The following is a 14817-nucleotide window of genomic DNA, read 5'->3' on the forward strand; positions in this document are numbered from 1 at the left end:
GGTGGACAACACATATGTCGTCTAACTACGTATGAGATGGCTAATCATCGCGCAAAATGGTTATGCTTCAATTGTCCTAAGCCATTTTCTAAAGATCACCTACGTCAATGTTTAATGAAGGGAATTTATTTTTCTAGAATTAGAAGAAGATACGGTTGCATACCAATACAACGATAATAGCTGGTTCTTAGATGCAAGAAATTCAGCTCGAGGATGAGCTGTTTATGGCAAGGAGGGAAATGATATAGGCACATTAGAGCATGAGATCAAGTTAGGACATATGTTACTTTTTCAATTAGGATATAAGTTTGTTAATTTAGGATTTAATTTGTTTAGAGATAGAATCAGCTGGGAGATAGAGTTAGATTTGGTTTAATAGTTAGTTGGATTAGGATTGTGACTCTTTAATTGGTCGACTATATATAGTTAGTAATAGTTGTGTATTAGGGTAAGCAAGAAAATAATTAAAGTAAAGATCAGAGCCTAATAATCAGAGCGATCTAGTTATCCTAGTTACCATTTCTCAATCTCTACTATACAAACACAAGTTGGTTCCTGCGACACCTCTTCTCCCTACTCTCCTCCCATCTAATAAAAACTCCTAAAATTCGAATAATTTACCCATCTTTGCCATTCGTTAGTCCTCCAGCATCCCCGTCTTGTTACCGGCTACGGATATGAGACCCATTTTACTAATAAAAATAAATAAATAAATTAGGAGAAAAATTATCGGATAATCTTCTCCTTTTTCGAATCTTATTTGAAATTCAACTATGATATTGCTCCCAACGTATTCATTCAGTGACGCTCCTATAACGCATCCACATCTTCATACATTGATTTTATGCTTGATGTTACCACATTTAATATTTATATTTTTATTGCAACATACAAGTACTTAGCTAATAATGTGTAAATAACTGTTCCCAGTTCTATTACCTGCTTCTCGGTAACATTAGAGCTGACATTTACGAACTTAGAAGTTGCATCAGAAAAAGGAACAAGCCAAACAAACAATTCCTTGATTTACTTATTTGCATGTGTTGGAAGGTCATAACCCGAAAGATGTATTTGAAAATGATTGGCTGTTGGCGACTACGTGAACCAACCAAATCATTTCCCGAGTTAAGCGCAAGATTAAAAATAATGCTCACTGCGATGAAATCACTCCAGATATTGGTGTAAATTGGGCAGTGCAATGGCCAAGCAACTACTTGATGCATCCAGTTCAAATATGAGTTATATGAGTTCTCCATGCTCCTACTCAAAAGAATTTTGAAACAGGGATGTATCATGCTACTTAGTTTTACGGTGGTTATTAGCGGGCAACATAAATTCATGAAATAGAAGCGCATCATTTTTCTTATAGAAACAAAAATGAGTTTCTGCTAGGTTAAGACTTTCTTTGCCACTTGAAGGCTGCAATGATATAAGATTCTAGGAGAAAAAGAGAGAGTACAGTATCTAGTATGGCAAAACCCATATATATTTGTATCATCACATCTTTATTACAGTTCATCAAAGACACTACCATAGCCAACCAAGGGAAAAGGGCGTCAGTCATACAGCAAAACTTCAGGATCATAAGACTTCCAAGGAAGCAGAGATAGTCCACCCCCTTGTTTCCCTGGAAACTGCATTCCATACTATTCTTCTTACTTCCTTGAGTTCACCGCACGTTCTCGAGGACCAGCTTGCCTCATCAACTGTCGCATCAGCAGGCAGTAAATAGGAAAGAACAGTTCATTGTCCATGTGCGATTAGAGTAAGCAGCAAGAGGGTCATGACAGACAGGGGTATTGCATGTACCTGAAAATAAGTCTCCAGCTTCTTCTTCAGAGTGGCATGCTCCCTCTTCATCTTCTGGAGTGACCTGCGGCATCTGGGTGAAACATGGAATAGTAAAACAATTGAGCGCAGTGCATCCTGATGAGATGCAGATATAGAGGGAGAGCCATGAAGCATACCCTTCCAGACTCTTGTCATTGCAGTGTGCTTTAAACACTGAGCACTCATTCTTCATCCTTATTGCACCAATGCTGCACCAAACAAAAGGCTACCTTTAGTGAATTTGAACTGTTCCTATTTTACTAATAATGTTTTGTTTCAGTAAGCACTCTTAAAGCTTGTCCGAAATAGGTTACGAGGAGATTCTGCACTGATGAGACACGCAAAAGATTATTCACACATGGTTTCTGGGGATATTCACCGGTTCAATACCTTGTTCCACTGCCTTTGAGCTGGTGCACCAGAGAATCCAGCTGGTAGAAATCCTGAGGATACTTCTCACTGCATCGCATGAAATTGCACAGTGAATGCACTAAATAGGATTCCTACTAGTACATGTTATATTAAAAATCATGGGTATGCATAAAACCTAGTTCGACATTCATGGTACGAGTTCAGACATATTACTTACAGTGTTTGTTCTATGTTTGTCAGCAATCTTGATGAATCATTGAAGAACAAAACCACAACTTCCTCAACAAAATTAGGGCTTGATTCATCCTGCAGTTCTTCCAGCTGATTAAACTGTTCATCAAGGTAACCCTGAAGGAATAGCACGAGGTAGATTAAGAGGCAAAACAAAAAAGAATAAAATTCATGGTAAAAGTAAGTCTGCTCTTAAGGGTGGCTCTCCCATTTCAGTAGACAAATGTGACCAAAATATGTAAGAAGAACGTAAATGTCCTGAAACTTCTCTTTCTGTTTGTCTCAAACAACACGCTGTGTATTTATGAAATATATAAGATGTGAGGACTGTTCAAGAATTTTTGAAATATTTATCATGTCCCAAACGGTATAACTGGTAACCCCTAAGGCTATCTCTAGCAGATACTCTAAAAATTCGTCTCTTATAACACTATTACAGTATCCTCTATTTTTTCCATCTCTAGCAACTACCCTATTTCCTACCTTCTATTATTTTCCATCTCTCCCCGGACGCACTGTGCTACGGCCACCTCCCTCCTCCCGCAAAAATACGGTCCCTCTCTCCTCTCTCGCTTCCATGTAGCAACCGAAATGGTTGCTGCTGGAGATCGACGCAGGACAAGTGGATCGGCAAAAGGACGGCACAGTACTAGAGCACAGTGATGCCGATCGGCTTTGCCTCTCCCGCTGGAGATGGCCTAAGGGTGGATAACCCTCGTTTTGAATCAACCACAAAAGATTATCCTTTGTGCTACCTAGATCAAGACGAAGCATGTTAGTTCCAGCAAGTGGTTTTAGGCGTCAACCCAGCTAGGTATAAAGGGCACTCTAATATTTGCCTAAGAGATACTAACGTGTCATCAAGATGATCCTAACCTATGATGACTCTATAAAGTTTCAAAAACACCCACTTTTTGTATATTCTCAAAGGAATAGGAAACAAGAAATAAATAGAGTTGCTGGCTATTTGCATGGTCAACTACGTCTTTCCTCATTTATCTAATAAAACTCATTATCATAATGCACGTGTATCTTGTTAGATATATGGTTATCTTTTCTTGCCTTGTGCTATTCATAGCATATCTGATGTAGGTGTAGCAGAAAAGTTGTAAAACTTTTAGATTGGAAGATAGGTGCCATGTGGTCATTGTCCCATTATACCTGACTAATATCTACCTAAATGAATTATGTGATTCCAAGCGAATCCAAATTTTGAAATATAAGTGAATAATCCACCTGATGATCAGATAAAACACAGTGTATATGTTCCACTTATGTGACAACTGATATATCGTTTTTCTTCCAGCAGACCACATCGACTAGGGATTTCTCAGAAACAAATTATTGCTCATATGTTACTATCCTATCAAAACTCTCCAGGCATGATTTATTTTGGAGGATATGAAAAAAAAGATCTTAGAAGTGAGATACAGTAACTTGTTACAATCCCAGGTTTCCGATGAACGAAGGAGAAGAGACAAAACCTGATCAAAGAGACTTTTCTTCATGCAGATGATCTGGCGACGCAAGTTTGAGTACTCCATGTTTGGCTACTCAGATATCAGTGCAAAACAGGTAGAGAGAAATGAGATAGGCGCAATGAGGCATGAAAACAAAAGAGGGTGTATATATAGAGGGAAACATTATAACATGCAAAATCTTTATTCTACACTGATAATGCTGTCCTGTGAATAAAGAATAGCAAAGGGACAAAGAACTTTTCTTTTTTCATGAAACTGCAGAAATAACTCAAGTACAAATGCTGCAAGTTGCTCTATGTAGGTGTCTATTTCATAAGGTTCTGTGGTTCAGACCATAGACAGCAAGAGAGTCTAAGCATATGATGACACTGCACAACAGAAATTTGTAGAACTGTAGCATCTTCGAACTTGTTCCTGAAGAAGGTAACTTACAAATAAATAAATAGAGTTTCCCAGACATTAGATAACTAATTAGAAACACATAAAACTCTACTGTTATCTGTACCATTTATTATACATAATGAAGCTATTTCTATTATTCAGAGAGTCGGGACTCAGTCAATCTCACTACTACACTATGAAGACCATCAAAGTTTGTTAGTGAATGATGACTATTTAATGTATGGAGGACATATTCACTAAATCTAGAAATTCTAACTTTCAAGATATCTTATACTCAAAATGAGTTTCTGGAAGAACATTAGTCCCTTTGAAATGACATCAACCGTTGAAATTCCCTGTGAGTACTTAACATAAAGAAATTTTCCTTTTGTTTTTACAAAAGTACATACTACTGGAGTACTAACTCTAGGCAACTGCCTCCAGAAAAATTAGACAGTTACATTGCATTCAAGATTGAGGCTGCATGCCATGTTATGCAGATAATGACGTTGCAGACTCAATGAGCACCTCTACAATAAGTCAGAACCAAGTCATCACCAAAGGAATGAAGACAATAGGTGGCTCTTAGCAAATATAAGATTAACATTCTTACCATATAAGTACAGAATGAAAGGTGTACAAACAAAAAGGTTGTTCTCCTTAAAACAACCTTTGTTTAACATAGGACAACAGTATCCTTTTCAAGGAATAATTTCAGTATCGTGGACATCATAATTTGTAATACAGGAGTATGCAGCAAAAATATTGCAGTACCCCCTCAAGAAATAGCTAGAACATTTCAATGTTATGAATGGACTGGTACTAGCAGAACACAAAGAGATACTTGGCAGTACATGAATGGACTGGTACTAGCAGAACACAAAGAGATACTTGGCAGTACAAGAAAGGACTGTCTGAATCAGAAAATGATTGGACAAACTTTTTTAAAAGTCACTAGCTGACTGTTATAAGTCACTTGACTAAAATAGAGGAACAGTGGAGACCCAAACATGGCATAGAACCATCATATTAAAACAAAGAAAAAGTACAGCAACTACAATATTGTACAAAACTTCAAAATTCTGACACATCATGCATGTAATATGTACAAATATCAATATTGATGTTCAGTTAGTTTGAGCTATCCTCTTCATGTATTATAAAAACATTTAGAGGCACCTAAGATACAAGAAAAAGATACTACATCAATAGATCATAAAAGGTGGATAGCTCAGACAGATCTGCCATCTGATGGACCAAAGGAGCTCAACTATCTGCTGCTTCTCTCTACATCTCACAGATCCTGAAATATTATCAAAAAAAGGCTAACAACAAAGATTTGGTGTGATACATAACCATCAAATGGCTGAAGCAGGAATCCTACTAAAACGGAAGAAGATAAATAGTGGCATCAGCATGCTTTCACACTGAAACCAAATGAACTGGATGATAAAAAGGAAGATGCATGGTGGGCATGAAATTCTCACTTTATTCCGCAAAAGGATGGATAACCCTTTCTAGTAGCTACTCCCATGGTTTTTCAGTTTTATTATGTATTTTATTTTGTTTGGTCCCATCCACTACTTTCGATAAATGCTGAAAAGGAAGAGGAATAAAATGCATAATTGGAGCAGTGATAACGACCTCTTGGTATCCCTGCTGGATAGTGATAAGAGAATCTGAACCTGGAACAGAATATTAAAATGACAGGTATTGGTTTAAATGGCTAGTGTCAGTAAAGTTCTTATCTTGGCGAATCATGACAAGAAGATGCATAACAAACATTAGCCGCAGAGCACAAATCTGATCACAAAGTGAGTTGTGGCATAACCCACACGTCACTACCTTGACAGTTGCAAGAATTGTTGCACTGTTTTTCTACATGTGCACCTTGCAATGCATATTCCGAAACACATATATCAGCAATCGCATAAAAAATGAAACAAGGTGAGATAGCATTCATGAGAAGCTAGACACTAAGCAAAGCCTTTCCATGTAAAGTGAGAATTGATGCAGGATCAGATTTCATATTTATATACGGCAGGATTGGATCCTGCACCATAGAACTAGGTCAAACTGACAATATAAGAAATCAAAGCAGGAGTTCATACATAGGAATTGAAATTTGTTAAAATTCATCTGCGTATGGCAGCGTACAACGCTGAAAAAAATACACACAAGATTTTGGATCCCAACGACCCATTGCTCACAAAAAATAGTAACCACTAGGCCAGGATTGGAGTAAAGTTAGATGACTCTCATAAAAAAATCATAACCCATTACTACGTTTGACAGGATCCAACCTACTGGATGACATGTTAGTATGGTCACTATGGTGCTTCTAAGATTTTATCAAAAGCAAACATGTAACATCAATTCTTGCAAGTCCATAACCATGTTGTCAATTCATGTACTCAAAACAGTGGCAGTAATGCTGCTGATCTATGGAAACTAAGCCATGTGCCTTTCAGTAAATCAAATCATTTGAGAGCTAAGATAAATATTTTATTAAAATTTGTCATGATCTAGACTCTAGTTGTGTAGGGGACTGTTTAGTTAGTGGCCTGAGCAAAATGCCACATAAAAATGCATGATTCAGAGAAGCCAGAAATTTTGATGTCTTTTGCCTGACCACACATGCCTGAAGTCATGTTGTTCGGTTGGACATTGTTCATTACCACCCAATATAATACTTGGTCCTGACCATCCTATATTGGTAACAACACTGAAAACAAATGTTGTACAAGGGACAAGTCATGCTTACTTAAAAAAATTCTCCATGCAAGATTCAGTTTAAATGCCATCGGAGACAGGCATAGGATTTAAATTCTACAGCATTATTTAACAACTTCAATTAGAATGTGCAAGTGGTGGAGCATAAACAAAAGAAACAGTATTGTCTCCTATTAAAGAGTTAGTTAAGCTGATACTGGTTTTTCCCTTTTCTCTACTGCCTTCAATTCTGCAATATATAATAGTAACATCCCAGTTAACAAAACCCAAGTGAGGAAGAGGAACAAATTAGGAGAAGAAAAAACTGTAGCCACGAGGATAGGTTTTAAAAAGTATTGCATACTGTAGATAGCACTCTATTTCTAATCATACAAATATCAACATCTCATGAAATTGTGAAAGTTATACGTGGAAAACAGTTATCTTAAAGTTTCATTTGCCCATAGATATGGCTGTTTTAGTGTCTTAGAACATCAATCTGATCAAATATTAAAAGATGATGTCAGGGGAAAAAAATATTGGTAGATCACCATTGCTTCTTACCATAAGCTAAGAGACCAATGGCAAATGCCTGTATCATTCTATTCATAATATGATGTTTGAGGAACCATAAACAGCATATGTTTCTACACAGTAGTGTAAAGCTTAATTTGCCATTGTGGTGGCATTTAATCTGAAGTTTCATCATTTCAAATACACTAACAAATAAATAAGCACTTTTTGTAGACAAGACAGAATTTTTAAAAAAATTGCAAATGATTATCCTAAATAACAAGATTCCACAGGATAGCAATGCCAAGTTGTCCGTTAGTGGCCAGATTCTAAATGTAACTTTGTAATTAGCAGAAGGTAAGATGCAAATGTGTACTGTTCCAAATATTAAAGATTATATAGGCATTTACCTATAATAGTCTAATATCATTTTTCTGACACACAGAAGTTATATGAGATAGGGCAGAAAGACGCTCGTGCACATGCTACAGGTAACACATATTGTGCGACTGTTGGCATGTAAAAGATATTGTGGTTGACACATATGCCCCTTACTGTCCATGACAACAAAACCAGGTAACACGACTAACTGCTCACAGGATTACATGGAAGTCACGGGATGCACTAAATATCCAAAAACAGACTTGAGCCGGCAGTATGCTTATTCCATGGTCCTTCACATTGCATGAAATATGAATTGCACTACAGTATTCGTTCCTGGGGTCAGGCCTAGTCACTGCTGGGATGACATGAAATGCCGATTGCATTGTACTGGACGCCCCAAGAAGCTCGAAAGGAGAGAGGGCAGATGGTTCCTTTGAGCCTGCACTGTCCTCACCAGTACAGAGCTTGGGCGCATTAACATCATCGCCTTCCTTAAACGCCTCCTTTGCAATCAAAGGAGTGGGCTTTAGAGTTCAGATTTTCATTGTGGATGATTATTTCCTATTTGCAGCATTTTATTGGCAAAGACTTAGTGGAACAGGCACATATACAGGATAGAAATTAGGCACTCCCAGAACAGTCGGGCTGCTGAAGAATATATCTGTATTCATCTCCAATGAGAGGCACCTCAATTAAGGCTTCCTAAATTCAGATTCTTCATGTGTCCCTAGATGCAAACTCAATGGCTCTTTAGTGAATCAGCTTCCCAGTTCCGCGAGATGTAAGGTCCACAATTGATTTAAACCTATGGGTCACCATGGGCATAAGGCGCTCCTTAATAACCGGTAACCAGATCATCTCCTGCAAGTTACAGAAGAAAGCAGTTGAAGAAAGAACATAAATCACTTTACAAGCCATTGAAACAAAACCCATCACTAATCATGAGGGCGATAAATGCAAGCATGAATATTGTACCAGGAAACATGAAAAGTAAGATTAACTGGGACTTACATCTTGATTAGTTTTCTCTGCCTGGTAGAGAATTTCTGACAATGCCAAACAACCTGAGCTGGGGTCTTTGGCACCAAAAGGTTGCTTGATACCCATATGACATAAAGATTTGAAGCTTCCAAGTTTCAGATTTTCAGTAATGAATTTTGAGTGTTTTTAGAGAGCCAAAATCTTCAAAATGGGTTTAACTCAATTGTTGTTCCTGCACTTAGGTGGTACATAAGTGTGAGATAGTTTTATTTGCACATTGTATACCGAAACTAACATAGTTCGCTGATTTGAGCCCAGAAATAAAACCATTAGTCTACACGTTAATAATAATGAATAGATTCGCTCTACTGATCAGGTCTAGAATTTTAGTGGAAGCACTGGTACTGAATTTAAAGTAACTACTGAACTTTCTTAGTTATTACGAAGTCTTTTAAAGTCAATCAGAGCTTGGGAGTAAGTCATGCAACATCACTCATAGTTCCCCAGTTATGAACGGCATTTGTTCAAGAAAAGCCTAGGACATGGAATGCACTTGAACATCTCGGCAAACCCAACGAAACCAAGCAAACAAACCAGATTAACGCAAGCCAAGGGATGAGAACGGAGGGACACCTAGAGATCACGATCACGTTAGTGCCAACAAGTCGCAAACCCAGAACGGCCACGAGCAGGGACTAATCTAATCCCCAACGCTGATAACCTTAGAGAGCAGCGAGCGGCGAAGGCGAACGAATCTCCCCCCTTTCCAACAAAACCGCCGCGCGAACAGATTGGACGAGGGAGGGGGCACCCACCGGTGGCACGCGCGGCGAAGAGCTCGGTCTCCCGGCTCGGAGGAGGCGGCGGTCGCCGGAGGCTGGCGGCGGGCGCGCGGCTTCCGGCCGTGCGGGTGGAGAGACTGGGCAGTGGGGGCTGGACAAAAGCAGAGCGCGGCTTTCGATTTGAGGACCGGCCCAGCCGTTGGTCGGCGAATCAACGGCCCAGAGGAAATCAGGCGGGTGTACTGCGCTTTGTTTCCGTTCAAGCGTAGAGCAGGATTCTTCTGCTCTGGTTATCGTTACAATTTGGGTCCATCCGAAATTTGACCGCAGAAATTTCACATGAACTTTAACAGGGGCGGATCCAGGGGCTCGGGCCCCAGCTCCTACTTCACAGCTAATGGAAGCTCTAATAATTTTTTTATCATAGATGAAGGAGATGAAGAAGAAAAGAGGGATAGAAAAACGGATTTGCTATATGTTTTCACAAGATTGAAATCAGAGTTTTGTTTCATTCGATATGTTACCTATCCAATTGTCCGATTGTATATCTGTCTTTTGGTCTATACTCAGTCATAGATTTTTGTTTGGTATACATTAAAAAATTATATATATCTTTACTATAAAAAAAATTATTCACTTGTGAACCAAATTTTTTTCAATCATTAGATCTTCGTCTAACTGTTGTCAAATAAAATATATTCTTATTTTTATTCGATTGAAAATTAACAACTCCTATAAAAAAATAAAAAAAAAAATAAGAAGAAAGAAAAAAATAGAGAATCTGAAACTTCATCTACATAAACTCATAAATAGAGCTTTTTATTTAGTTCCTCTGCATCCGCCAATAAACTTTATAAGAACTGAGACAATTGTATCAATAAAATGTGACTCACAGTACTATTACATTCCCGTAAACGTCGTATGCGGGGATACACAAAAGTACAAAAAAGTACAAAACAACTTATCAATTCTTCTAACAGCAGCAGTAACAAGCTCCAGCTGATTTTTTTTTATTCACTCACTCAGTCCACTCAGACGACCCTGCAGCAAAAATGTGGCCTTCTCCGCGGATGGCCGGGAGCTCGATCCGGTGGTCATCACCGGTAGCTGCGGTAGGCGGGGGTGTACATGCAGCTCTCGGCGTACTTGACGAGGTCGTCGGGGCGCGGCAGGCGGCTGGCCAGGCCGAGCTCGTAGGCCTTGGCGGCCACCTTGGCGGCGATGCGAGCCGAGATCCGGCGGATGTTGGTGAAGGGCGGGAAGATGAGACCCTTGCCAAAGTGCTCCTCGGTCACCTGCTCCGCCAGCGCCTCCGAGGCGGCGAGCAGCATGTCGTCGTGGACGCGGATGGCGCCGGAGATGACCACGCCGAGCCCGAACCCCGGGAAGATGTAGGCGTTGTTCGACTGCGCGCGGTCAAGAACAACCGATGTCAATTCAGTTCAGCTAATATTCATCCGTGCTCGCGATCAGAGAGCTAGCTGTTGGTTCGATCGATCTTTACCTGGCCAGGCACGTAGACCTTTCCCTCGTACTCAACGGGGTCGAACGGGCTGCCGCTGGCGAACACCGCGCGGCCCTGGGTCCACGCGTACGCCTCCTCCGCCGTGCACTCCGAGTGGGACGTCGGGTTCGACAGCGAGAAGATGACAGGTTTCTGCGTTCCGAATGTGTCAGGAGAAAAATCGTATGAAAAACGCGGCGTGAAGGACAGCGCGAGTGAGCACTGAGCACCTCGTTGAAGGACGCCATGGCCTCCACGACTTCCTTGGTGAAGGTGCGGCCGACGCCGGAGGTCCCGATCAGCACTGTCGGCTTGATGGACTGCACGGCCTCCAGCAGGGTCTTGAGGGGCTCGTGCTCGTGCGCCCATGGCTTCTTGAAGTGCTGGAGCGACTCCTTCCTCGACTCAACGATCAGCCCCTGCTTGTCGTAGAGTGAACAATGTATTGTCAGTTGAAAAATGGAGGAAACGGTGTCCTAATTGCACTGCTGGACATTGTTTGTCGTGGTTCCGAACCTTGGAGTCGACGAGCCAGATCTTCTTGCGGCAGTCGTCGATCGGAGCATCGGTCTGTTAACATCAGGTTTTAGTTGAAGAAAGTACATGCATGCACCATGGATCATTGAGGCAATATAGAGTGGATCTTAACCTGTTTCGACATCTCAAGAGCAATGAGATCTGCAATACCAGTTCCAGCCTGCAGGTCAAACAATGGAGGTGAATGCATCAGCGAGAGCATGGCAGTAGATGCAGTCATGGTTAAGAAGCACACGCCATGTTCCAAGTTGAGCAAGAAAGATAGACTGATGTGCTAGAACAAAAAAGTGTATAGTGACTGACCTCACCGGCGCCAAGGAACAGGTAAGTGTGATCTGCAAGAGTCCCACCGACCACCTTGAGCGCTGCCAAGAGGCCTGCGAGGACTACGGATGCTGTTCCCTGCAGTTCGATCGTGTTGTGTTCAGTACACCAAGGACAAATATAATAATAACAACTAAATACTCCTAAAGTGCATCACCAATTTGTGCCTGTATAAACATAATTTGGGGATGACACATCAAAGATAGAAGTTGCAAGTACCTGGATATCATCGTTGAACACAAGATGGCTCTTGCTGTACTTCGCAAGCAAGTCAAAAGCATTGTGGTTCGCAAAGTCTTCAAACTGCCAAACATATGTATATATATTGTTTTTAGATTTGAACTCTTGGTACTCTTCTGAACATGGCCAAAAAGGAAAGTGCAGATATAACTAATTTTTCTGCTCTGACTCACCTGGATGAGGACCTTCTCACCATAATTCTGCTTAACTGCGGCCATGAACTCTTCAAGCAGCTCATGGTATTCCTGGTAATCATGGAAAACACTAGTCACATCTACCTAAATGGAAAACACTAGTACATCGAAGGAGCTTGCCAATTCACCAACTGCAGGTGTGTAGAACTGTGTATTCACCTCGCCAGTAGCACGCCTTTGCCGGAGCCCGATGTAGAACTCGTCATTGAGCAAAGTCTCATTGTTCGTGCCAACATCAATTGTGATCGGCAGGCACTGCAGCATAATCATTGGTCATCAGCAAAATAACCCATCGATTCTGAATCTTTTTTCATAGTTACAAAAGATTATTGTGAGCAGCACTTACAGCTGACGGGCGAACGCCTCCGAGGGCGGTGTACAGAGACAGTTTGCCGACAGGAATTCCCATCCCCTGTAAAGAACCATTCCGACAGACATAGCTACATTAGATGAATCTTTCAAGTGTACGGGAAATAAAACCAGCCTACGACATACAAGTCAGATGCTCATACCTGACAACCCAGATCCCCAAGGCCCAGAATGCGCTCGCCGTCGGTGACGACGATGACCTGAATGCTCCTCTCGGGCCAGTTCTTGAGCACCTCGAGGATCTTCCCCCTGAAACGCACATCTTGTGTCTATCAGACAAGCAGTCCTGACACAACACAAAGCTCAAGATGCAAATTCAGAATTGTAAGCAGCAAGACGCACTTGTCCTTGAGGCTGATGTACAGGCCCTGTGGGCGCCTGTAGATGCTGCCGTACTTCTGGCACGCCTCGCCGACGGTTGGCGTGTAGACCACGGGGAGCAGCTCCTCCACGTTGTCGATCAGGAGCTTGTAGAAAAGCCTCTCGTTCCTCTCCTGAAGGTCCATCATGGCGACGTACCGGTGCAGAGGGACCGTGTACTGGCGCAGGTTGTGCATGAGCTTCCTCTCCTGCAGAGAGAAGCGCCCCGTTCCAAGATTAGCTAGCTGGGTAACAAAGATTTCGCCATGCGTGGCGGGCGTTGCAGTTACGGTTGCTGGTAGCACGAGGTGGTGAGGAATTGGAACGTGCCTGGAGCTCCTGGGACGCCATGGCCGGGGGGAGAAGGCCGCGCAGGTAGTGCGCGTCGCGCTCCGCCTCGGAGAAGGCCAGGCCCTTGTTGTGGCGGGGATCCCTCAGCAGAGTGTAGCCGCTGTAATAAGATGGACAGAAATCATCGGATCGTTAGATCCAGCTCTGTTTCATCATGTAGAGTAGAACAGAACAGTACTTGACAATGAGAAAAAAAAAATGCTAATTTCGTCGTTTGCTAGACGCCTAGATGTGATTAACAGATTTTTTCAGGTTCCAAGACGCTATAATGATCAAGAAATTTGAAGAAGATTACTAAGAAATTAAGTAAAAAATTAAAAAAAGAGGAAATTTGAGGAAGATGGAAACAGAGGAAAAACAAACGGCAACTTTTCGCGAGTTGCGTAACGTAGGGTCCCCGAAAGAGGAAGCTTTGGTAAAGTAAGCTCGAAGCTGGAAAAAAAATCATGCGAGACAATCTCGCGCAGCACCAGATCACAGCAAAAATGGCGCACGCGTGAGGGAATCGGGGCATGCGACCGCACCTGGCGACGGAGAATGCCCACGGCGTGACGAGCTGCTCCTCGGTGGCCCTGTCCTCGCCGTACGCGTCCTCGACGCCGCCACCCGCCATCTCCATCTCCGACGACGACATGCTCTACGGCCTGGGCCTCCTCCTCTCACCGCGCGGCACCGGAAGGAGACGGAGAGAGACGGACGCCTGGGTGCTCCTACAACTCGTAGCTTCCAGCGGGGCGGGGGCGGGGACACAGAGAGATGCGGAAGAGGCAACGGGCTGGTGCGTATTTATAGAGGCGCCCCCTGGGGGACCCACACGGCAGGGGGCTATGTGAAAGGGCGGAAAGGTCGGGGACGCGAATAGTAAGCGCCGCGGCGTCCTCCCATTGGAATGCAAAATGGAAGGAAGACTGGAAGAGTCGCCGTGGTCAGTTGCTAGTCTGTACGCCGTCCGGTCCGATTGGTGCATTCGTTTCCGGAATCGTATGTTTTTTTAAATACCACTACAGCTTTCTGAAGCACGTATACACTTATATTATTGCACGTGTATTTATACAACATCAGTTGAAGATCGGATATATAAAGTTTAAAGATTAACAAAATTATCACATACATTTCACTATTGATAGATACGTAGACTATCATTGAAAAAAATCTATATTAATGAGACACGCAAGAAGCAAACTTAAGATTTAATCTATAGTGAATAAAAGATACAACCAATTTTACTAACCATCTTATTCAACATTTAATCCTCTTCTATAATAATATAT

At 41.8% G+C, this 14817-nt stretch overlaps 2 protein-coding genes across 7 annotated transcripts; both read right to left on the reverse strand.

The window, feature by feature from the left end:
* Window positions 1-1363: 1363 nt before the first annotated feature.
* On the reverse strand, window positions 1364-9977 carry LOC133928571 (pseudo histidine-containing phosphotransfer protein 2). Of its 6 annotated transcripts, none has more exons than XM_062374977.1 (9): window positions 9701-9966; window positions 8916-9117; window positions 4104-8765; window positions 3918-3983; window positions 2420-2550; window positions 2221-2289; window positions 1968-2039; window positions 1810-1882; window positions 1367-1706 (listed from the first exon to the last, which is right to left on the reverse strand). In XM_062374977.1, the coding sequence occupies exons 4-9, from the start codon at window positions 3975-3977 to the stop codon at window positions 1656-1658; spliced, it is 456 nt and encodes a 151-aa protein (XP_062230961.1). In that variant the 5' UTR covers window positions 3978-3983; window positions 4104-8765; window positions 8916-9117; window positions 9701-9966; the 3' UTR covers window positions 1367-1655. The 6 variants fall into 6 exon arrangements, with proteins under 6 accessions (XP_062230963.1, XP_062230961.1, XP_062230959.1 ...); XM_062374975.1 differs by having other exon boundaries at window positions 4721-8765; window positions 9701-9964; XM_062374974.1 differs by having other exon boundaries at window positions 1368-1706; window positions 3918-4328; window positions 4721-8765; window positions 9701-9963.
* A 484-nt stretch (window positions 9978-10461) lies between these two features.
* Window positions 10462-14312, reverse strand: LOC133928570 (NADP-dependent malic enzyme, chloroplastic-like). Its single transcript, XM_062374973.1, has 14 exons — window positions 14071-14312; window positions 13526-13646; window positions 13178-13404; window positions 12979-13084; window positions 12813-12878; window positions 12626-12721; window positions 12446-12517; window positions 12252-12335; window positions 12012-12110; window positions 11821-11868; window positions 11688-11741; window positions 11402-11590; window positions 11172-11324; window positions 10462-11073 (listed from the first exon to the last, which is right to left on the reverse strand). The coding sequence occupies exons 1-14, from the start codon at window positions 14178-14180 to the stop codon at window positions 10765-10767; spliced, it is 1734 nt and encodes a 577-aa protein (XP_062230957.1). The 5' UTR covers window positions 14181-14312; the 3' UTR covers window positions 10462-10764.
* Window positions 14313-14817: the final 505 nt, after the last annotated feature.

The sequence above is a fragment of the Phragmites australis genome, chromosome 9 (assembly GCF_958298935.1).
Source record: "Phragmites australis chromosome 9, lpPhrAust1.1, whole genome shotgun sequence".
NCBI lineage: Eukaryota > Viridiplantae > Streptophyta > Magnoliopsida > Poales > Poaceae > Phragmites > Phragmites australis.